This window comes from Propithecus coquereli, unplaced genomic scaffold, assembly GCF_000956105.1.
Source record: "Propithecus coquereli isolate 6110/MARCELLA unplaced genomic scaffold, Pcoq_1.0 Scaffold163, whole genome shotgun sequence".
In the NCBI taxonomy this organism is placed as follows: domain Eukaryota; kingdom Metazoa; phylum Chordata; class Mammalia; order Primates; family Indriidae; genus Propithecus; species Propithecus coquereli.
The window spans coordinates 4,059,264-4,081,924 of NW_012140858.1; the positions used below are offsets into that span (position 1 = coordinate 4,059,264).

The 22,661-nt window shown below is 55.3% G+C and overlaps 1 protein-coding gene across 2 annotated transcripts in view; it reads right to left on the reverse strand.

Annotated features, from left to right (window-relative positions):
- The window catches only part of DFNB31 (deafness, autosomal recessive 31), a 91,304-nt gene that overhangs the window by 6,811 nt on the left and 61,832 nt on the right, over nt 1–22,661 (reverse strand). For both annotated transcript variants that reach the window (XM_012641204.1, XM_012641203.1), the window contains exons 4-7: nt 15,408–15,610; nt 14,339–14,375; nt 13,045–13,257; nt 12,124–12,333 (exon numbers count right to left, since the gene is read on the reverse strand). In XM_012641204.1, the coding sequence (XP_012496658.1) occupies nt 12,124–12,333; nt 13,045–13,257; nt 14,339–14,375; nt 15,408–15,610 (663 nt within the window). The remainder of the gene's footprint in view (nt 1–12,123; nt 12,334–13,044; nt 13,258–14,338; nt 14,376–15,407; nt 15,611–22,661) is intronic.

The window sequence follows — 22,661 nt, forward strand, 5'->3', positions numbered from 1 at the left end:
GGGCCTCCAGCTTGCAGACAACAGCTCGTGGGACTTCTCAACCTCCACGACTGCATGAGCCAATCCTTCACAATAAATCCTTCCATACACCTATGTAGTACCTGCTATTGGCCCTCTTTCTTTGGAGAACCCTAATAAGCCACAACACCTGGCCCCAGGCTCCAGTGCATCAACACTGAGCATCTCTGAAGCTCCAGACTGACCAGGGGTTGGGGACACAGAGGAGGTGAGACGTCACACCTCTGCCTTTGGGAGTTTAGAGACAGTGGGGTTGGCAAACACATACATATAACGCAGCTGGGGAGGGGTTATCAAGGAAGACTTCCTGGAGGAGGGAGCGAAGCTCAAAGCTGGGTCTTAGGAGCGAGAAGGGCAAAGAAGGGAATGGTCAGTGTTTCAGACAGAGGAAAGCATGTACATAAAGCAGAAAGGAGACAGAGGATGTTTAAGAATCTTGGAGTGTGGACCTGTTCAAACTTGAGCCTGAAGACAGTGGGTTGCCATGGAGATGTGATCAAGGTTGCCTTCTAGGAAGAGGCCCTTTGCTCACGTCCCCTCCAGCCACACCGGAACACCGCAGGCATGTCAGGGCCTTCACACAGGCTACTGCCTCTGCCTGGAACACTTCTCAGCTGCCCGCAGGCATACTGTTTGCTCACCTCCTTCAAGGCCCTCCTGGATGAGGTTGGCCCTGACCACCCCACCTAAAACCACAACCCCCGTCCCCTGCCTGGCTTCATTTCTCCCCTTCTCACTGATCACATTCCCCGCCCAACAGCCAGGGCGTCATTCTTGAGCTATAAGTCAGGTCTTGTCTCTCCCTAGCTCATGCACCCCTGGGACCTTTTCATCTCAGTTGGAGGAAGTTCCAAACCCTACACTCATCATGCCTATCTAGTGACTGGGCCCTCCTTTCTTGCTACTCCTGCAACATAATGGGATCGTTCCTGCCCCAGGGCCTTTGCACTCGCTGCTCTCTGCCTGCAACACACTTGTGGCTCATTTCCTCCCTCCGTTTAGTTCTGACCTCAGCGAGGCCCTCCAGACCAGCTGGGTCTAAAACATCAGAGCCCACGGCCATCTCTGTCTACCCCCGACCCTGCTTTGGTTTTCTGCATAACACTTATCATGACCTGACTTTATACTATTTGCTTATTGTCCGTCTCTCCCACTAGGATACAAAGCCTGAGATGGCAGGACTTGTCAGTGCTCAGAACAGGAGCTTAGAGACTTCTGCTTGATAAATATTTACTAAGGAAATTGATGATTCCATGTAAATCAATGGATGAATGAATCAGTCGCTCTACCGTCACGGGGTAGGCCCCGGCAAGCAGGGGAGTTGAGCGAGGTGGTACCGCAGCTGGCATCGGGGAGCAGCAGTGAAGGCTTGAATGAGGGTGAAGGCAGCAGGTGGGGACAGAAGGCATCCCGACTCCACGGCCCTAAGGCAGAGTGCACCAGTCACGCTGAACAGATCGCCACCTCGAATGCTCTCCCTGAAGCCATGAGCATTCTGGGGTGGGCAAAGACCAGCGACTGGAACCCATAGAATTCTCGGCCCTCCTGGCTCTGAGCCTGGGGAACCCAGAACTCCTTGTTTGGTCCTGTGATGCCTCTTAGGCAAAGTGAAGCGGGGGCAACTGTCCCCACTTTTCCAACAAAGTTAATGCTTACACGCAAACCTCACCGGTAACGACACACCACCTCACAGGAAGATGCTGCTGACGGCCTTTGTGACACAAGGCCAGTGTGTGTGTGGGGATGGGGGAAGGTTCTTTGAGAAGGGGAAGTCCAGATGGGGTTGTTCTCTCACCCACTGATTAGTGATGCCAGTTCTGCCTTGGCCACCTCTGGGGCTTCTTTGAGATCGCACCCGTTCTGCCACTTACAGCTGAGTGACGGTGGGCAAATCACCTGAACCTTTCTATGCTTCAGTTTCCTCATCTGCAAAATGGGGTAACAGTAGTCTTGCCTTATGCAGTTGATATGTTAATACCTACAAAGTACTCAGGGCAGGGCCTGCCACAACGTACAAGAGAAGGTGACCATTACATGCACCAGAAGCCTGGGAGGCCTTGTAAATCGAATGAACTGCAAGATGTACCCCGGACTGTGTGAACACCTCAGACGGAACGGAAATGGCAGCTCTCCTGTACAACCCGCCTCCTCCAAAAGCAGAATCAGTCCAATGCTCCCTGGAAACAGCCCCGCTGGGCAGTGCAGACCACCCAAAGCTCAGGTGAACAGGAGTACAGGGCTGGTTACGTGCAATTACTTCTCGGGACTCGACAGCCACGGCCCTGACTTCAGCAGCACAGAGAAGGGGCAGAGCCTTGGAGGTGTCTACAGCAAAGACAAGGGAGCCTCTGCCACCTGCCACAGGAGTCCAACCTGCAGGTGACCCCGGGGGAAGCCACGATGAGGCTCAGACAAGAGTGCGTGGTGAGCCCAAGGACGTGGGCTTCTGTCCTGTTCTGGTGTGTCAGGAGCTTTGCACACGTTCAGGGGCTCAGCAAGCACTTATTAGACAGCCGCGTCTTATGAGGGAAGCACAGGAGGGTGTGACTTTTCCTGGAAAGGATATTAGAGAACTATAAACTTTGGAGGACCTACTGTGTGTCAGGCCCTGTGCTGGGTGTTTCACTTGCATTAGCTCAGTTGATTCTCCCAGCGACCCTGTAAGGCAGGCATGAAGATTCTCCCCTGACACGCCTGTTACAACTAAAGCTCAGAGAGGGAAGTGACTTGTCCAAGGTCACACGGCCATACTACAGCAGATCGGGTTTCTAACCCGGGTCTGGGTCAAAGTCCATGCTGCCCTACCCCAACCCCAGAAATGGACACGGCCCTGATATCGTGGGAACCAGAGGGCCCCACAAGCAACCCTCTCTGAAACGAGGGGACACGGCCACTGTTGGCCCATCCTAGAGCCAAGGCGGAAGGTGGAGATGGGGGAGTGGGGGAGGGGTGGCCGGGGGACAAATACCCAGCCGTGGGAGGGAGGCTGGAAGTGGAGCAAACGGCAGACGGGTTGGAGCCCGGCCCTGCCAGACTCCATCTGCTGAATCCAGACGCTCAGGAGTCCCGAGTCCCCAAGCCATGTTCCTTGTGCATCTGAAATAGCTGCAGACAGCAGGCTAAGAACCCCGGGGATGCGTCAGCAGAAATGCCTGCAGAACAGACTTCCAGAGGAGGCTCAAGGTCAGAGCTCACACAGGAGCCGGCCGTGCGTCCTGGCCACCACCCACACACAGACGCGGCTACCTGGGGCCCCTCCCCTGCACCCACGGAGGCCGGAGCCCACCTGAGCGCTTACACCCATCCGCTCGATTAATCCTGCCAAGTGTCCTTTGCCCAGTTTACAGCTGAGGAGACTGAAGATCAGAGAGGGAAGGTCACCTGCCCACGGTCACACAGCAAGGACAGGGCAGGAAGCCGAACTCTATTCAAGGCCTGACTCCACTTCCCAGACAAGAAACCTGCTTCCCATAGAGCCGGGAAGCCTTCAAGGTCTGCTGTCATTGTTGCTCGTCCCTCCTCAAACTTGTGGCAGTTCAGAAGTTCCCTCCCTTTCAGAGGAAAGAACTCATTGTCTGCATCGGCCCAGTCTGGGCCCAGACATGGCAGCAGTCTGGTCTGGGGGACTTGTGAGGGGATGAACAAAGAGAAATGATGAGGGGCGATCCCCCATGCTGACCTCTGCTGGGTGGACACAGGAGTCTGCAAAGGAGGCAGGTGAAGCCTTGCTCGGGTGACGTCAAAGCCCAGATGCCGCCTGGGCGCCCAGGGCCACCTCAGCAGAATGGGACTCCTCCCTCGGCCCAACCCTGGTTTCTAGGCCATAAAGGTGCTATTTTCAGCTCTTTGTTCTTCCTGCTTCTTTCCTCTGATGTCAGCCCAACGGGCTCCCCCACCCCACCCCAGAATGCACCAGGGGCCTGAGGCTGGGTGGCCCTTCCCCCATTCTGTATATGGGGAAACTGAGGCACTAGGTCACAAAGTCTTCTGGGAAAGTCACCAGTGGGGACCTAGATTTCTGCCTGAAGGGGCTGATGACGCAGAGAAGGGCAGAGGGAAGAGATCAGAGAGGGAAGAGTGGGGGCAGAGAGAAGAGAAGGGAGGGGTTCATCAGAAAAGGCAGAGGGGGGAGGGCAATGGAGAGAAACAGAGGCAGCGAGGAAAAGAGGAAAGCAAGGTGGTGCCTGGTCAGGGCTGGGGCTGGGAGGGCAGCTTTTCACCCCAGAAAAGATGGGGCTGGGGTGAAGGGACAGCAATGTGAGCCGCGGGGAGCCAGGAAGTCCCGGTGCTCCTGGGCGGCTGCAGGGCTGCCCAGAGTGAAGGAATGGGGGCCGGGGTCCAACCATTGGTGCGACCAGACCCTGGGGTGACAGCCACACTGGTGGAGACGGGGATCCTTGGACCCCCCATTTCTCCAAGCACAGGATGGGGGTGGAAGTCCAGAGGCTCAAGCGGAAGGTCAGAGCAGTGGACTGGCTGAAAGCAGCTAACCGGGACCCAGACTGGCAGGTGTGGCTGAGACAGGGCGGCCCCACCACCAGGCCGGCGCTTACCACTCGGGGTGGGAGTCACCGCCTCCTCGCAGCGAGGCCTGTGCCACCGAACAGACCACGCTTCCTCCTGCCAAGCTGCAACCTGGCCCTGCCTCTCCCTCCCTGTGGGCTTAGGAAAAGGATGTCAGTGGAAAGAGACTGTGACCCAGAATCTCCGGAAGGTTGGGGCTGGAAGAGCCCGAGGACAAGGTTGGAAGCCGGGCCTCCGGGGACGGCGCGCAGGGCCCTGGGGACCCGGCGGGGGAAACACTGCCTCTCCACTCGCATGAAGCTCTAACCGAAACACGGCATTTCCCTCCTTCACAAGCAGAGGCAACGAAGCCTCGGTAGAATCAGCCACAGGAGTCACCGATCACACCACATTCCAGCTGTTGCAGATGTCACAGAGTCTCATTTACACTCATCGCAGCGTCGCAATTACAGCAGTCGCAGACCCACGGCTCGAGCTAGTTGCTGCTGATAAAGTAGCTCGTGTTTTACAATGTGTTTCCATATTTGGAAAATGGTATTTCGTGACTGATTTCTTTTGGCATCCTGTGCGTTTTATTTTTAAACGGTTAAGACTGTTATTCTGAGAGGGGAGTCCCAGGGTTTCACCAGCCTGCCAGAAGGGTCCGTGGCGCAGACATGGTGAAGAACCGTCTGAAGTCAACGCGTGGCCCGACTCCTCCATGCGGTAGCTGGGAAAGTCTGTGCTCTGAGGGAAGCGGGGGCCAGCCCACGTTCAGACAGGCTCTGACCTCGGCTCTGTTTGGTGGAAACAGCTGCGGGCACCCCTAAGTCTTACGAGGGGAGGCGAGTGTTCCATAAGACCACTGCAGATACGGCAAAGTGCCGGCAGGGAGGCGTGGTCCTACGCAGACCCAGCAAAGGTAAGGTCGCCCGTGGAGGGGCATTAATGCCTCGGGCAGGTTACGGTTCTGGGAGTGCAGGGGGCAGGCGCGGAGATGGAGTGGGCTGTTCTCCTCAAGGAAGATGACACATGCCAGCCTCACTGTGCCCCCTTCTGGTCACTCAGCAGCTTCCTGGGGTGGAGGATGTGGTGACAACACCCCTGCACACCTGGACAGGAGCAATGGCCCCTCCGGGTCACCCCATCCACCCTGCATCTTTGGGCTGTCTCCACACACCGCGGAGCAGAGGCATCTTAAAAGATGAAAATGGGATCGTATCACTTCCTTCCTAAAGACCAGGGCACGTCCCAGTTGCCACCTCCTGACCTCAACGGCATCTGCTCCAGGGGTGCGAGGCTGGCCTTGACCTCTGCACAGCTCTTTTCCAGCCTTTAGGGCAGCAACAGAATCGGATCCTGCACACTCCACACCTGCGTATGCACTCGACCTCACTGAATCCGTAGACAGTCGGCATCTTATCAGCCCACTGTACAGATGCACAAACTGAGGCTCAGAAGGCTTAAGTCCCCCGCCCAAGGTGACATGGCTGCTAGTCTGGAGAGCTGAACCCGGCTGGGAGGATTCCAAAGCCCGTGCAATGAAGGCCCTCTGCCGCCAGCCTGCTGGCACTGGATGAAGAATTCAAGAAATGTCAGGCAGGCCTTTCATCTTTCACCTGCTCTCCTGGCCGACATCTTTATGGGGGAAAATGACATTGTTTGAAGGCAGCAAAAAACGCTCAAGGCTGACTTTCTATTAGACGAATGGAAAATAAACGTCATTTGTGGATGGGGGAAAGCCGCATCTGATTGCCTCTGATTGACTGCTGCTGGTTTGAGGGGAAACAGCTGCAGGATGAGCCACGTTTAACCTGGATCGATACCAGCACAGCATGATGCAGGGAAGCCAGGCTAAATGGAAACTGGCTCCGTCTGGGGCATCTGGGTCACGGAGAGCCAGCCGCCTGATGCCACCTTGCCCGTCTGAACGCCAGAGCAAAGGACATCTTCCTACCACATGGGAGGCGAATGTTTAGAAGGTCGAATGTTGGAAGCGAATCCTGCAGGTGGCTGGGGAGCGTGGTGTCATTTCTGTTTCCGCTCCACATTTCCTGGGCCTCCACTCCGTGCCAGGCCCTGAGCTGGCACTGGGGACACAGACAGGAGAGAGACGTAGTCCCTGTCTGCACCCCACCAGCTCTGCCTGTCTACTGGGGAAGGAAAACCCATGAAGCAGTTAAAGCAACGTGGCAGGTGATTTAGTGGAGGTAGGAAAAGCGTGTGAGCTGAACGCGGGAAGGGATTTTGGCCAGGAGAAAGGAATGTTTTTGGTTCTTGTCCATTAAGATTTGGGGTTGCTACTCAGCATTATTGCAACAAAAGCTTGCTAATATGTGGCATTGCTGCAGGCCAGTACCTGGCCCTTAATAAAGTAGTATGCTTTATTAAAATACTGAATAAGTAGTATTATCTCAAGCCCTTTCTCTCTCCGGAAGAAGCCGGGCCCTTGTTTGATGACGCAGAAAAGTGGGAGCAGCACAGCGCTGCTATTCCGTGCCGTGTCTCCAGCTAGTATTGCCCTGCACCTCCCGATGCAGGGAAGGCTCTCAGAATTGCAGGAGCCTTGGGGGGTCTACCTGGGTTGTACAGAGAGGGAGACTGAGGCCAAGAGTGGGTGAGGGGCTTTCTTGAGGGCACATGAGTGGGAGGGCCAGGGTGCACTAAGGATGTGGGGCTCCAGATTCCTAGGACGGGGCCCAGTGCCCTGCACAGCCCACGGGAGGGCTTCCAGGTGGAGGAGGTTCTGTCCTGTGGCCCCATGTGCAGGCAGCAGGGGTGCGCACGTCTCCAGGATGAGGCCTTCTCTGAGTGTGTGTGGGGGTGGGGTAGGAGAGTATTCCCAGGGGACATCAAGGCAGGGGCTGGCCCAGCAGCAGGAGGAGCTGGGACCTGCAGAGGCCATCGTCACACCTCTCAGCAACTCAGGCTGTATAACCTCCCCAAACCCTTCTTGGCCCATAAACCTTTGGGCCTGGCTGGTTCCTGGGAACGAACCAGTTCATCCTGGTACAAACCTGTCCTTGTCTATTCTCAATAATCGGGGTGGGGAGGCCTGTTAAAACTAAGTCAGGCCAAGTCAGTCCCCTGCTCTTACCTGCCAAGGGCTCCCATCTCACTCAGAGTCAAAGCCAATGTCCTCAGCACACCACCTGCCCTGCCCTGTCCGGCCCTGCCCTGCACTCCCTCTGCTCCAGCCTTATTGGCCTCCTGGACTTTGCTCAGACACTCCAGGCACGCCCTCACCTCAGGGCCTTTGCATATCCTGTTCCCTCTGTTTGAAATGCTCTTCTCCCAGACGTGGGCACAACTCCCTCCCTCACCTCCTGCGGGTCTTAACTGAAGAGACACTACCCCTCCCCTCCCCACATCCCTTCCTGCTTTTTCTCCTTAGCGCTTGTCATCACCCAACACACTGTGTATTTCCACTGTCCATCTTGTTGGTTGCCTGTCATTCCTGCTCTCCTCTAAATTCCATCATGGAAAGGACTTCTCTGTTGTTCACCACTGTATCCCCTGCACCCAGAACTGCATACAGCACTTAGCAAGTGCTCAATCAGTATCTGAACAGAAGGGAACGAAGAGGAGGAGGAAGGGAGGAGATGGATAGTCAACTAGATGATGCTGAACAAGGTGTGACCCTTTGGGGGAGGGTTGACGGCACCAGCTCAGAGGCAAGCAGCCCTGGGTTTGACCCCTAACTCCATCATTCACGAGCTGTGTGACCTTAAGCAAGTTGCTTCTCCTCTCTGAGCTTCAGTTTTCTTCTCTGTAAAAGGGCGACCATAGCAGTACTTGCCACTCCTTTACTGGAGGGTCAAAGAAGCTATGATTGGGAAGCATCGTCACAGTGCCACAGAGCACTCTCAGCAAATGTCAGCTACTATTATTATTAATAAAGGCCCAAACTATTAATACGGGCCAGGCTCTGTCCTGAGCACAAGGCATTCAACGGTGACTCTAGACACAGTCACTGCCCTCACGCAGCTGGCGGTCATGGGGGAGGGGTGGTAACTGGGGAGACTTGTACAGGTTATCAGAACCTGATGAGACAAGAGCTGTGACCAAAGGAAGCCAGGGGCCAGGAGGAGCCAGGGGCTGAGAGTCACCTCCCTTGAGAAGATCAGGGAAATCTCAGAAGAGGTGGCATCTAAGCTAAAGGCTGAAGCACACATAGGAGACAGGCAGGCCCTATGAACTGGGAAGGAGAACATTCTAGACAGATGGCATATGGCATATGCAAAGGCCAAGAGGTCTCTCAACCTCATGGCACAGGAATTATCATTCTCATTTTACAGAGCCTAAAACTGAGCTCAGAGAGATGAAGCCACTTCCTGAGGTCACACAGGAAGGAAGTGGCAGAGCTGGGATTTGAGTCGAGGGCATCTGCCTCCAGAGCCCCAGGAAGCCTGACGCACGGGTGACCAGGAGAGACAGTGAGCACTAGGAAGAACCCCGGGTCCCTGCCAGGGCTGGGTGCAGACGTAAGAGGGTGGCAGGAAGGGCCACGACCCCCAACCTCTGCCCTGGCTAAGGGACACCCACAGTCCCCACCCGGCAGGAAGGACGGTACCTCCATCAGGTCTATAAGCCACAGCAGCCGCTCCTGGGGAGGAAGGGTGGGCAAAAGGCAAAAAGAAAAATACACCAAATAAATATCGGGGAATGGGTGGGCACAGCAACAACCCCCTCCCCAAACGCACACACGCACACACACACGCACACACATGCAAAATGAACGCACACACACGCACACACATGCAAAATGAACATGATTCTCCAAATCCCTGTCCTATTACCTTGAAGGCTTAGGGCAGGAATAAAGGAGGGAGAGGGGAAGACAGAGCCCCACTGTCGTAGCCAGCACCCCTTCACCCCCTGCCTGCCTCCCTGAAGGAAATGGGGCGGCCCCCACTGCTCTGAGCAGTGACACTTGTCCCTGACGAAGGGCCTTCAGGAGGTGGTCATTCACCTTGGGGCAGGGCTGGGGCCATTAATCCTATTTGGCAGACAGAAAGACGGGCTCAGAGCAGGGAAGTGAATTGTCCAAGGTCACACCTGCTAATGAAAGGCAGAGCTTCAAGGAGCATCCTGTTTGGAAGCCTCGATCAGAGAAGGCCTGGATTTCAGGGGGCCCACACCCTGCGACAGCAGAGAAGCCAAGCCTGTAAAACGGAGCCCTGGGCTGTGCAGGTGGAGGACACCCAGGTGGGATGAAGGTCAGAGGAGCAGTGGCCGTCCCTCGGCCTAGCGCTTCCCGGAGCCTCCAAGTGTCCACAAGTGGCCCTGGACGCAAATCTCCAGCTGGTTTCCCCAGCCAGGCTGAGGCACGTCAGAAAGAGCTGAGGCCTCCCCTGCCCTGGGGTGTGGGCAGCTTTCCTGGGGTGCTGGTGCTAGCAGGTTACTCCTGGGCCCACGGGCATCCTCCCCACAAGCTGGGGACATGGTATCACTACCCCACTGCAAGTGAGGAAACCGAGGCACCCGAAGGTGAAGTGGCCTTTCCACACTAACTCTCCTGCCTGCACTTTCTCTTAGGACCCACCTCCAGGAGCTCGGCCTGGTCCAGTCCTAACCCTGAGATGCATGGTGGGTCAGGGACTCTACAGTAACCAATTCTCAGAGTGATTCCCCCGTCAGCAACTTGGGGAGGGGCTTCGGCACCACCCTTTTCATCTGTCCCCAAAAGACACAAAACCATCCTATGGCCTTTCTGAGGTCTGTCTTCCCCAGGGTGGCCCAATCTGCAGCGAGAGCCCCTCTGGCAGGGCAGAGTCAACTGCCAACTGGCCCGGGGCAGTGCTTCTCAGGTAGGAGACAGCCCCCTGGGTTGGGACAAGGTCCCTGCAGGACAGTGCTGAGCAGGGATCCCTGCCTGGAGCCCTTCTCAGGAGTGATGGTCACCTGACACCTCCTAGCCCTCCCAGCCTGATCTGCCCTCAGGGCCTTGGGCTGCTGTAGCCAGGGCCAGCAGAGACCTCAGGCCATTTTATCCAAGGGGAAAGTAAGTCCAGAGAGGCTGGCCTTGAACCTAGATCTCCAGCTGCCCAGACGAAAATACACCCCATCCTACCCACTGGATCTTTCATCCCTGATTCTAAAGGGACCGACACAGAACTACCGTCTGCAATTCCCCAGGTGTTACAGCAGTGGCTCACGGCTCCCAAAGTCCCATGTGGGCATTAGCGAGGCCAATTTAGAAAGAAACTGCCATCAGGCCGAGGCCTTGCACCCTGAAACCAGCTCATCACCGGGGTGGCACATCAAAGCATGTGCTCAGAGCCAAACATGCTGCCTGGGGTGGAAGATGGCCTCCTCCCTGCCCCCAGAAGTCCTGAAACATGAAACTTCCTCCACTGCAGCCATGCCCAGCTCTAGAGAATGCACAGCAACTTCCGGGGTCATCCCAGGAAGGCGATGAGCACCCTTGGGGATGATGGTGACGGGGGATGGTAGGGATGGGCATAGAGGAACAGAAGATACCCCCAGAAGTCCAGAGCCCCAGAGCCAAAGAAAAGCCACACTGGGAGTTGGAGTCTGCAAGAAAGAGAGGTGCACACTCCCGGGCTGTTTCCCGGCAGCTGTGAGCTCACCCTTGCCCACTGAAATGTGTCTGCAACCCTGACATCCCTGCACCCCCCCTGAGCATCTGCTCCCCCTGTCCAATGGGACAAGTAATGCTGTGTGTGTCTCGAGTCTGAGAACCACCAGTAAGAGCTCCCAGTCCAGCATCTGGGAGCAGTGGCGCCTAAGAAACCCTACTTCCTCCCTCCCTTTCCATGGAGGCGAGGGGACGGACGACCCAAACGCAAGAAATGGGAGCATGGGGGACAGTGAGCAGCCAGGCTGGCTCTCCCGGCCTCCAGCCCTGACTCTCCCACCATGTCATGTTAGTGGCCACTTGTTTCCCCAGGTGGATAACAAGCCATATCTTCCTGCCCCTTCCTCACAAAGGCCTCCTGGGATTTGCCTCCAAGCATCCTAGGGGCAAAACCACATCCTGAGATGGACGAGACGCTTTTCTGGGGGGCTGGTGAGTCTGCAAGAAAGTCGAAGCTCGGACTTGCAGGGGAGGGAGGGTAAGGGCATCATACGTAACCTAATCATCTGTACCCCCATAACATGCTGAAATAAAAAAAAAAAAAGAAAGTCGAGCTGGGATTGGGGCTCCACAGACAACAGGGTGGCCTCTCGGGGAAAACAGAAATCACCATCCAACTCATCACGGCCGCTGCCATTTACCGAGCTCAGCGGGAGCCCAGCACCCTGCCGCATGCATCGCGGTGCTTCCTCATTTGATCCTCCCACGGACTGTAATTCTTTTTTCCATCTATCTAATGACCTGTTTTTCCCTTTTCTCCCCCAGCCCCTGGCCCCCCGGACCGTGAGCCCCATGAGGCAGGGCCACATCTCTCTCGTCCACCAGGGGTCCCGCACAGCCCTGGCCTGCAGTGGGCACTCAACAGCTACCAGCTTGTCACAGGTGGAGAGGCTGAGGCCCACGGGGGCGAGGCACAGAGCTGGCAGGTGGTGGTGCTGGGATCCGAACTCAGATTGGTCTCACTCCAGAGGTCAAGCCAGGGGCGGGGCAGGGCAGCTCACCCTGGCTGAGCTGACAGTGGTGGAGGTGCCGTGGCTGCCCGTGGACGATCCTGTGTCACTGTAGGAGACCATGGAGTATGTGTCCCCCGCCCCAGGGCCCGGGGGCTGCCGCGCCTTCATGGACTCGATCTCGCGCCTCAGCACCAGCTGGTCGAAGCGGTCTAGGTCTTGCGGGGAAATGGTGCCTCTCACCTCGGACAGGAGCGCAAACTGGAATGGGGACAAGAGGGGCATTCAGCAGGTCCCCCTGCTGTCCTCCCTCCTTGACCATCTATGGCTCTCCAGCGCCCTCAGGAGAAAGTCCAACACCTTCACCTGGACGCCGGGCCCAGCATGATCTGACTGCTGCTTCCTGGTCACCTCCTCAGCATGCACGCACACGTGACCGTGACCCCCGCCCCCGAACACACCTCGTTTCACGCCACAAAGCCTGTGGCTGTCCCTTCGCTCTGGAGTTCCTTGCCTCTACTTGTCTCTAAATCAGATCTTCCAAAATGTGACCCGTCCCAGTGGATTAAACCGTTTCTTCCTTCGTGCACCTTCTGAACCTCACACAGACTTCCGCCAGAGCAGGGTTCTCAAAGCTGGCAGCACAGCGCAGTCCCCTGGGGGCTTGGGAAAACTGCCATCCCCAGAGGTGACGCGTTAACCAGCCTGGGATGGGGCCCGGCACTGCTTCTGAAGCACAATCCAGGTGATTCTAACTGTGCGCTCAGTGTTGGACACTAATCGTGGGGCACTTTGTACCCCCCCGCCGGAGTCTGGGAGCTTCCCAGAGGCAGGGCTGCCTCGGTCCCCAGTCTCTGCTCAGGGTTGAGTTCAGGCCTGAGTCCCTGTAGGATGTCAGGGGACAGAGGGAGGTGGGGAAGGATGCAGAGGCCTCGGAAAGCCGAAGCCAGGCCAGAGGAGGGGTGTGGTCACCTTGGCATGGGTGTTGAGCAGCTCGAACAGCGCCATGACCAGGGCCTCCACGGAGACGCTGCCGCTGCGGTACTGGTCCAGGTAGTAGGCCATGGTGGCGCGCTCCTGCTCGCTCAGCAGGTGCCGTGCCTGCTCCTCCAGCAGCACACGCGTCTGGTTCCCCAGGCTGCTCAGGGTCACCTGCGAGCCGGCTGGGCCCTTGTAAAACCCCGGCTGAAAGACAGAAAGACAGAGGCCGGGAATTCCGGGCTGCTCTGGGGCCCAGTGGCCCAGCCGAGCCAACAGCAGCACTGCAGAGGGACGACGCGGCTTCCAGAGGCCCCCGCTCAGTGGTCTCCGCGTGCACGGGAACCCCCAGGAGACATCATGACAGGTGGTCTCATCTGGTCACAAAGAGTTCACACGGCACTTTGTTATCTCATCTGATCCCGGCAACCACCCCAGTCAAGCCATATTATGAGGGTTCAATAGCTCCCTTGGTAAACTAGGGACGATAATAGTACCTATGTTTACAAAACATAGATCTGCACACGTGCTCCCGCCACAGCCCCTCCCATCGCCAGCTGTCTCCCCTCTGGTCCCCTCTGCCCTGTCACCTACACAGAGCTGCTGAAGTGATCTCGTGAAAACACACACCTCTGGCATTGCTCCCTGTTTAAAGCCCGTCAATGGCATCCCACTATTTTAGGTTAGAAGCTGAGCCTCTCACCATGGCCCGCAAGGCCCTGTGTGATCTGGCCATCCTGCCCGCTGCTGTCTTGCTCCCAACATCCCCACGCTCCCCTTACTTCTGCTCTTCCAACAAGCCAAGGCCCTTGCTGCCTCGGGGCTCTGGCACGTGCCGTTCCCTCGGACTGGCTCATCCCCTTCCCTGCTCCACCAGACTTTGATCCCACCAACTTGCATTTAAATGTTTAGTTCACCGCTCAAGGGTTGTGTCGCCACCTTCCACCTGCCCTGCCCTCCCACCCCGCTGAGGTTAGGTGTCTCGTCTCTTATTTTCTCTTGTAAGCCTCAGCACCGGCCTGGATGGTACTGAGCATCTTTTCGAATTAGATATTTGTTTGGTTTTTCCCCCTCATCCACAGGGTGTAACCTCTGTGACAGCAGGGACCTGGTCCGCTCCGTTCGCTGTCATGAACCCTGGTGCCAGGGGTGGAGCTTCACACAGAAGCTTGGAATGCGGGGTGGGTGGACGGTCGGGGGCCATGCAAGCTGCCAGCACCCTCTGCCTGGCCAGAGCTCGCCAGTCGGGAGCTATGAAGGAGCAGAGACACCCTGCGGGACATCCTACCTTGTTTGTCCCTTCTGTTGTGTTATCTGCAGGAAACCTGTGGGGAGAAAGAACATCTTCAGGGGCACATCTGAGTAGCTCAAATGGGCATAAGCAAGGGAGAGGCTGATTTGGAGCAGGAAGAGCGAAGCTTTGACAGAACCATGCATTGTGGCCACCATTTGCCACCAGCTCAGTTCAGGGGCCACTCAGGGGCACGTGAACCCCTGGACAGAGGAGCAGCTTCCAGCCTAGCCGCCCAATCAGCGATGTGGACAGCACATCCCAAACCACCCACGGTGGGCTCCTGCGTTGTTGCCAACCCCACAGGACTAGGCAGGTAACGCACGGAGAGGAGAGAAGAAATGGTGACTGACAGGTGACCTCGGGCCAGGCCAAGCCTGGGGATGGTGGCGATGGGCAGACCGGAGATCCCAGATGCAGCCTGCAGGTGCAGCTCAGCCCCAGCCCGGTGGGCTCAGGCCGCCAGACTTCCTGGCTTCTAAGAAGCACCCAGAAACTTAATTTTATATGAAATGTCATGTCTTTTTAAATGTTGGCAACTAATTGAAAAAATGCACCCTGCTGTGCAGGGAAAGGGAGGGAGGGAGAGAAAAAGAGAAAGATTCTCTGGGGTGTATCTGGCCTGGGGCCTCCAGCCTGAGACTTCTGATGAAGATCAAAAGGGAACAGGTCACATGATTAGTGACTATGCAGCCACCTGGCAACTGTATCGCATGTTGTGACTTCCAAGACCCTTTCATGCACATTAACTCACAAGACCCTCATTAAGAGGTCTGGGGTAGGGCAGGGTTATGACCCCACTTTCGGGTGGAGCAAGGCAGGACTGAAGACCGAGCTAAGTAATGTGCCTGAGGGCAAATGAATGAGAGAGCTGGATGGTGCAGTTCAGCTTTCCAGAGGGAAACTGAGGCCAGGAGAGGGGGAGAGGGGCCCTAGGTCATGTCCTGTAAATGAAAGGGGCCTTGGTGTTGGGACCCCAGGCTCTGAGAGCGGGTGCGGTGGTGGGATGGGAGGGGGCTGTCTCCAGCTTTCAGACGTGGCCTGGGGGTGCGCAGCGTGGCCAGACCCTGCTGAGTTCGTGGCGGTCTCCCCAATCCGGGAGCTGGCGATCCACTTGGTCTCGTCCACGGTGGTGCGGGCGTGGGGCAGCCTCCCGACGTCCTTCACCGTCAAGATGAGGTGCCGGAACGACTTGAGCAGCTGCACGGCCTCATCGTGAAGGATGTTGAGAAAGCTGTGCCCGTTCACCTCCAGAATCTGGTCCCCAACCTGCCGAGACCACCACACAACACGGTTACGCTAGGGGCTTCACAGCCCTGATCCCGATTCTCTGGGCCGGCCTGCCGAGGAGGTTATCCAGACGCAGAGAGGTTATGTGGGCGCCTGAGGGTCACACAGCAAGTCAACAGCAGGGCTGGCCTTCCACTCCTGACCCTGAGCCCATGCCCTTGTCACTAGAAGGGGGCACCTTTCTGTGACTCAGCAACAGCTTTGAGCGTTGGGTCCACAAAGACATTCCCAAGGGTCCCAGATCAAGAAATAAGTCATCTCGTTGGGGGTTTTGGAGGTGGATCTTGGGGTAGAACGAGGTGAGAGCTGTGAAGTCAGATTTCCAATATTTTCCTTCTACACTAGAGGTTTTTACCTTGAGCATGCATTCTGCTATTGCCTTAAAATGCAAACAACACTTCCATTTACTAAAGAAAAAAGCAATAAATGAAGAAACTAGCCTCCCATTAAAGCGATACATACTGCTTGGATTCTTACAACAAGCAGGCAGTTTTATTTTGTATTAAGAGTTAAAAAAATAAAAGCACTTTTTATGAAAGAATTAAAAAATAGACCCCCCCCCAAAAAAAACGCAAATCTTCCAATAAAAATAAATGTGACAAAAATAGAAGAGATTGGAAGGGAAGATGCTGCAGTGCATGATGCAGCTCCTTGGAAAGACCTGCGGCACCTTTAAACCGGCAGGGTTCTCTCTTGCAGATGGGGAAACCGAGGCCCAAGGATGGGAAGGGGCTGCCCAGGGTTAGACTGTGGCCTTGAAGGGTAGTCTTGTACTGCTGGTTGTTCTTGGCTGGTTTTTCCTCTCCACAGCTTGCCAGCCTTCTGACTGCACAGAATCAACTCCCGTGGCTTTACCCGGCGATTTTCAAAGCAAGATTTGAGCCAAAGGGGAGCTTGGGAGGAGAGGAGATGTGAAGACAAGACTGAGAACCAAAAGCCTGGTGCTGTTTCCTGCCTTGCCTTGAGCACATCACCTGCTGTTGGGAGTTTCCAGTGCAGGAAGTGGTTAGAAATGCAGACCTTCCCTCTCCCCTCTGCATGGCTGTGATGTGCTCAGCTGGGGGCGGGGGGGGCAGGTGTCGCTGCCTCTGCCTCCACGACACCAGGCAGAGCGGCCTGTCTGTGCTGCATCACAAGTGTTTACCACCACTTACTGTGCACCTACTGTATGCCCGGCTCTGAGCTGGGCAAGACAACCTGCTCCTGCCCCATGTGGCTCACAGTTGAGAGTGGGCTCACTTTCATGCTATGATTGGGTTTCCCCATCAGCCTCTCCACGCTATATCCCCAGGGCCCGGCACACAGTGGGAATTCAATAAAAAATCACCCAATGAATAAAAAGACATGCATTCCCATCCATTCCAACTCCAGGACCTTCTCTGCCGTGGCCCAGCAGGGACAAGGACATCACACCAGCCTTGTTTGTCCCTTGACACGTTTCTCCTTACCTAGTATCCCCACCATCCTAAGCCTCAGGAAACTGAGGCCCAGAAAGGTTAAACACATAGATTGTGGCCACAGAGCTAGTGAAGTGGAGTGTTAGGGTCAGGCTGGCCCCCAGGCCCATGTGCTTTCTACTACTGGGCTCCTGCCAGAAGCTCCGTTTGGGGACCATGTGGTATCACCTCAAACCCTGTGCATCCAAAGCTACTGTCCCACCATCCTTCCCTGGCTCTGCCTGCAGAAGCCAGATCTAAAAACCTGACCCCATCACCGACTCTGCCTGCACTCCCCTGAGTAGAGCCTTCAGCAAGTCCCTTCCTCCACACCCGGCAGCCCCCTTCCCTGGGTCCCCACCTGCTCCCTCTCTGGTTCCTGAGCCAGCATCCTCCTCACTGTGCATTTCCATCTAAGCTGGCCACAGACACAGTGCCAGATTAAGTTCATCAACTTTTGGCTTTCGTGACATCCTCCCTGCTTAAAAGCTTCCAACAGCCTCCCACAATCCAGGAGGCAGCAAAGTGCTATGGCTAAGGGTTTCAAAGACCATCAGACCTGGGTTCAAATCCTGGCTCTGCTACTTGCATGCCGTGTGACCCCACGAATCCTGCAATAGCTTTTGTGCCTCACTTTCCTGGGGTGTACAAAGGGGATCCTAGTCTGTATTCCCAGTGACATGGGAGGCCAAGGCAGGAGGATCCCTCGAGCCCAGGAGTTCAAGGCTGCAGTGAGCTATGATGATGCCACTGCAGTCCAGCCTGGGTGCCAGAGCAAGGCCCCATTTCTAAAAGAAAAAAAGCGGGGGTCCTAGCCCAGGATTGTCCTCCTCCAAATTTCTATAGCCATCAGCATCTCTTTCCCAATGCCACATGCTTTTACCTGACCCCAGCAATATCTCTAATCCTCTTTCTTGCTTTCTGAGTCTCTGAGCTCCCCGGCTGAGAAACCCAGGCTCCCAAGAACTTAGGCAGCCCCTGCTGGTCTCCCTGTAAGGAGCTTGAGATGAGACCCAACACCTGGCTCAGGGCTTGGCACCCAGCAAGCGCTCAATAAGTGCGTATGCATGAAGGTGTGGACATTGCCAGTTCCCACCCACAGAAGGGCCTCTGCAGCCCCTCCTCCCCTCTCCCTCTGATGCTAAGAGGCAGAGCTGCATCAAAGGACAGGACGCACTGCCGGGGCCACTCACACCCAACCAGTTAAACAGCCCCCGCCCCGTGGCAGCTCCACCTCTCAGCTGCCACCCGCTGCTCTGAGCTAGAGCCAGCTACACTTTTCATCTGCCGAAGTGCTTTGTTTTCCTAAGTATCCTCCTCAATAGCTTTCGCTTTTCTTGCGCTAAGGGAATCAATTTTAATCTTCCCTTTAACACACCTTATTTCATCCAGGCAGTTTAATTAGAGGAACCAGTGTCTGAGAGGCCAGATATGTACGGGCATCCTTCTGTGTGCCAGCCTTTCCCTGCGGGTCCAGGCCGGGCTGGGGGGCGTGCGGGGAGGGAACAACTCAATTCCACAAGCATGGAGCTGGCCTTCTACGAGGCTGCGGGGGCGGTGGCTAGATAAAGTACAGGATGGCCAACTAAACTTGAATAGCAGATAAACAGCAAATACTGTAAAGATATATGTATGCCCCAGATATTGCATGGCGCATATACGTAACTAAAAAATGTATCTGTCGTTTATCTGAAATTCAAATTTAAATGGGCATCCTGTATTTTTATTATCTAAATCTGGCTACCCTGTGGGAGAGGTGTCAGTGGCTCTTGTGGGGGCTGATTTAGTGCTATGGCTTCCAAACTTCACTCATTCTCCCTCACCCTGAGCCAGGCGCCTGTCACTTAAGCAATGTGAGTCCCCTGGATTACCCAGCATGCCACTGACTTCAGCCTCATCCTAAGCAGTAACATCCATGAAATCACAGGTTTGCTGTGCTAGTCACATTTCCTTCACGCCTGCTAAGTAAATACACCCCCACCAGGTTTGTGTGGGGCAGTGCGGGGCTCCTGCGCAATCTAGCCGGGGAACAGCTGCGAAACGGGAGTCACACCTGGGAGACCCCAACTTACTGGGGGATGTGAGCCCATCATCCCAATCTCTTCAATCCTCTTCTGCCTCTTCTTCCTCCACAGCCTGTTTTCAAGCCATTTCTAGGCGGGGTTAGCTTCAGGGTCTCCATGAGGCCCTCCCCAGGGTCCGAATTGGTCTAAGTTATTCCCATTTTTGTGTCTAGATCACTCTCATTTCTTCTACATGTTGGGAAGCTTCCTGGGGTCCAGAACCAGGTCAGGATAGCCGCCTGCCTGCTCGCTGTGATTTAGAGCTCACAAACCACTTTCAAACAAGTCCAGTGTCTCCCCTGCTGCCCTCAGCAGCCCCAGGGGGCCAGTGGGGTGTGCAGTCCCACCCTCTACTATAGCCCCAAGTTTTAAAGCCAGGCAACCGTGACAAAGTAGCTGAATGGCCCTGCACAGCTCTAAAGTACACACTGAGTCTCAGTTTCCTCATCTGGGAGATGGGCATGATACTGTCAACAGTTCCCAGGCAGCTGTGAGAATGAAATGGGACCACCCTGCACGGAGACAGAGCCTGAGACAAGTGGGGCTTTTGATAGCTCTTCATTCGCTTCCCTTCCAGAGGGAGGAGATGGGTTCAGAGATGGCAGGCAGCTTGCTTGCTGTGAGCCAGCATTTGAGCACAACCCTCTCATCTGCTTCCTACCACTATGTGCCACCTTCACCCCAGCACCGCGCTGGCACACAGGAGATGTTTAGTAGATGGGGACCAGATGGAGAGACCCATCCTTCCCCCCTCGCTTCCATTCGTCCCCCCTTTTCTCTTGGTTTGTGCAACATAAATTTGATGGTGACATGTTTAAAGGTCTCGATCTCGCTCTTTCCCAAAGAAAAACTAAGACCTCCGCTTGTTTGTTCATTGCAATCTGGCTTTTTCTTACCCACTGAAGCCAACTCGGAGTTAGACGACATATAGGTAAACAAGGCAAAAAATAAAGAGGCAAAGATGCCGCCTCTGTCAGGGCCTTCCCACCATCTCCTGCAGATGGGGAGACCGAGGCCCAGAAAGGACAGGGACAGGCCTAGGGCAGGATAGTGAGACAGTGGCAAAGCCCAGACCCTGGGGCTAACCGTGACAAGGCTCACGCCCCCCAGAACTCACTGGGACGGGACACGCTGGGGAACGGAGAGACAGGTGCAAAGTGTGATCGAGTGTCTAATATCTCACAGCCCTCGCGGGGCACTGACGGGGAGGACACGGAAGGATAAACGAACAAAGGCAGCCTGATGTTATTTGTCACCACAGCGTCCTATTTATCACTGGTGACGGAGGGGCAGAGGGCGCCCCGCGGAATGCCCTTCATTTTAAAGTGGAGGAAAGACTCCTCCGTCATCTGCAGCCCGCCGAGTGACAGGCTCGTGTTCTGGACGCCCTGAGGAGAGTGTGAAGGGGCTTCGATGAGGACAGGACGCTAATTTCCCCTGAGCGTGGCCAAGCACCAGGAAGCAGGGAACTCACCTCCCTCGGGTCTGAGGCAGGCCCAGGGGCATGGAGGAGGCCCTTGGAGCAGCGGGAGCACCCAGCCAGCCTTGGTTAACAGTCCCCTCTTACTCTCTAAGAGACCAGAGGAAAATAATTTTACCATTCTAAGGCCTCCTTCCCTCAAAATGGGAACAAGACCACCAATGGCTAGTGTGTTGTCCAAACTATGCAAAAGGCCGCCTGGTTCTGAGCGCAGACCCCAGAGTCTAGGTCTAATCCCAGATGCTGCCACCCACTCACTGTGTGACCTTGGGTAATTTACTTAACTTCTCTGTGCCTCAGTTACCTCCTCTGGAAAATGGGGACAATATCAGTACCTACCTCATAAGTGAGTTAATACACTTAACCATCGCATCTCCAGCACCTAAAACAGTGTCTGGCACAGAGTAGATGCTCAATGAATATTTACCGAATGGACACATAGAAATTATGTAAAAGAGTATTTAGTATACAGTAAGTGCTCAATAAATGTTAGCTGCATTTTTGAAAAACGATGCTTACCGCTGACGTCACCCCCGATCACTCACCAATTAAATCTTGCAATTCTACCTCCTCGGAGTCTCCCAGTGCCACCCCCTCCGCCGCCTTTCCGCCTGCCTCCTGCCTCCTGCCTGGGCCCTGCCTCTAGCTTCAGGTGACTCATACACACTGACCGCATCCATGAAGCAGACTACCATCCCCATTTTACAGATGAGGAGTCTGAGGCCAGGCAGTAAAGTCCTAAGAGCCGGGATTTGGCCTTCATTCTGCCAGCCAGCAAAACCCCTGCTCGAGCCAACACGAACCTGTCCTTTAAGAGAAGCCAGCCTGCCCTCCCTCCACGTCTGACCCCTCTCAGCCCTGGGCTCCGAGCCATGCACACAGTAGGTGCTATATTCATGCCTGATGAAAGGGATTAGCAAGAACCTGTGGCAGGATGGCAGCAGGAGCTCCCTCTCCAGAGGCTGTCGGAGAGAAACCCACCAACAACTCGACCCCTGTGCTGGGCCTGGAGGCGGGAATCCCAGCGCCCGCCACGCTGGGAACAGACTGTGAGCGAAGCCGAGTTCAGGGCCACCGGCACCACCCTCCAGAGGCCGTACTGAAATGGCTTTTGCGGCTTCAAGCGAGGACCCCACTGATTGCGGCATTACCAGTGAAAATTCAAATTCTATTAAGAGTTTTACTGTGATTATGAATCTTTAATAGTTTTCCATGTCAGGTGTAAAACTTGAATGGGCTGTTTTTTTTTTCATTCAGTATGAGTGAACAATGCAGTCTTAATGAGACAGCATTAGTTTTTTGCAACAGAAGTCAGTAAACCTTGTTCATATTTTGATAAATTAAAAAGACCAAGGTGAACACTAAGAAGGTCCCTGGAGCAAGCTCGGGTAAGGGCTGGGTCTGGGGAGGCTCTTCACACAACCCTCCGTGGTTCAGAGCTCTCACAAAGCAGAATGGACCGGAAATGCCGCAGGTGGAACCAGCAAAGCCCATGCATGCTGACTCCCAACGTGGCCCTTGCTTCCTTCTGGTTCATTCTGACGTGGGCAGGTCTGTTGCTGTACCTGTGTGCTCTATTCACAACCTGGGTAACCCTCCCCCGAAAGCCTGCTCTAACCCCCAGAAGTCATCAATGCAAAAACCAAGGCCAGAGGGAAGTCATACCCTGAGTCAAGGTCAGACCTAGGGCTGAGAGGCCAGTCCCGCGTTCCTCCCCCAGGAAAACCTGGCTTCCCCAAAGTAAACACAGAAATGACAGGGGTCAAACACAGGAAGAAGGACAACAATCGACCCGAGTGCCTTGCTGAGGCCAGCTACTTTGTACAATTTCGCTCTAAACTTAATAAGCACCACATGAGGCACGGAAGGTTCCCTATTTTACAGATGACAGCAGTGAGGCTCAGAGAGGTGAAACCACTTGCCCAAGGACACACAGCAAGCAAGCAGCAGAGCAGGATTCAAAGCTAGCCCAGCTGCTATTCAGCTACAGTGATTCAGAGGCACTCGAAACCAGCGCTGCCCAGAATTTTCTACAACAATGGAAATGTCCC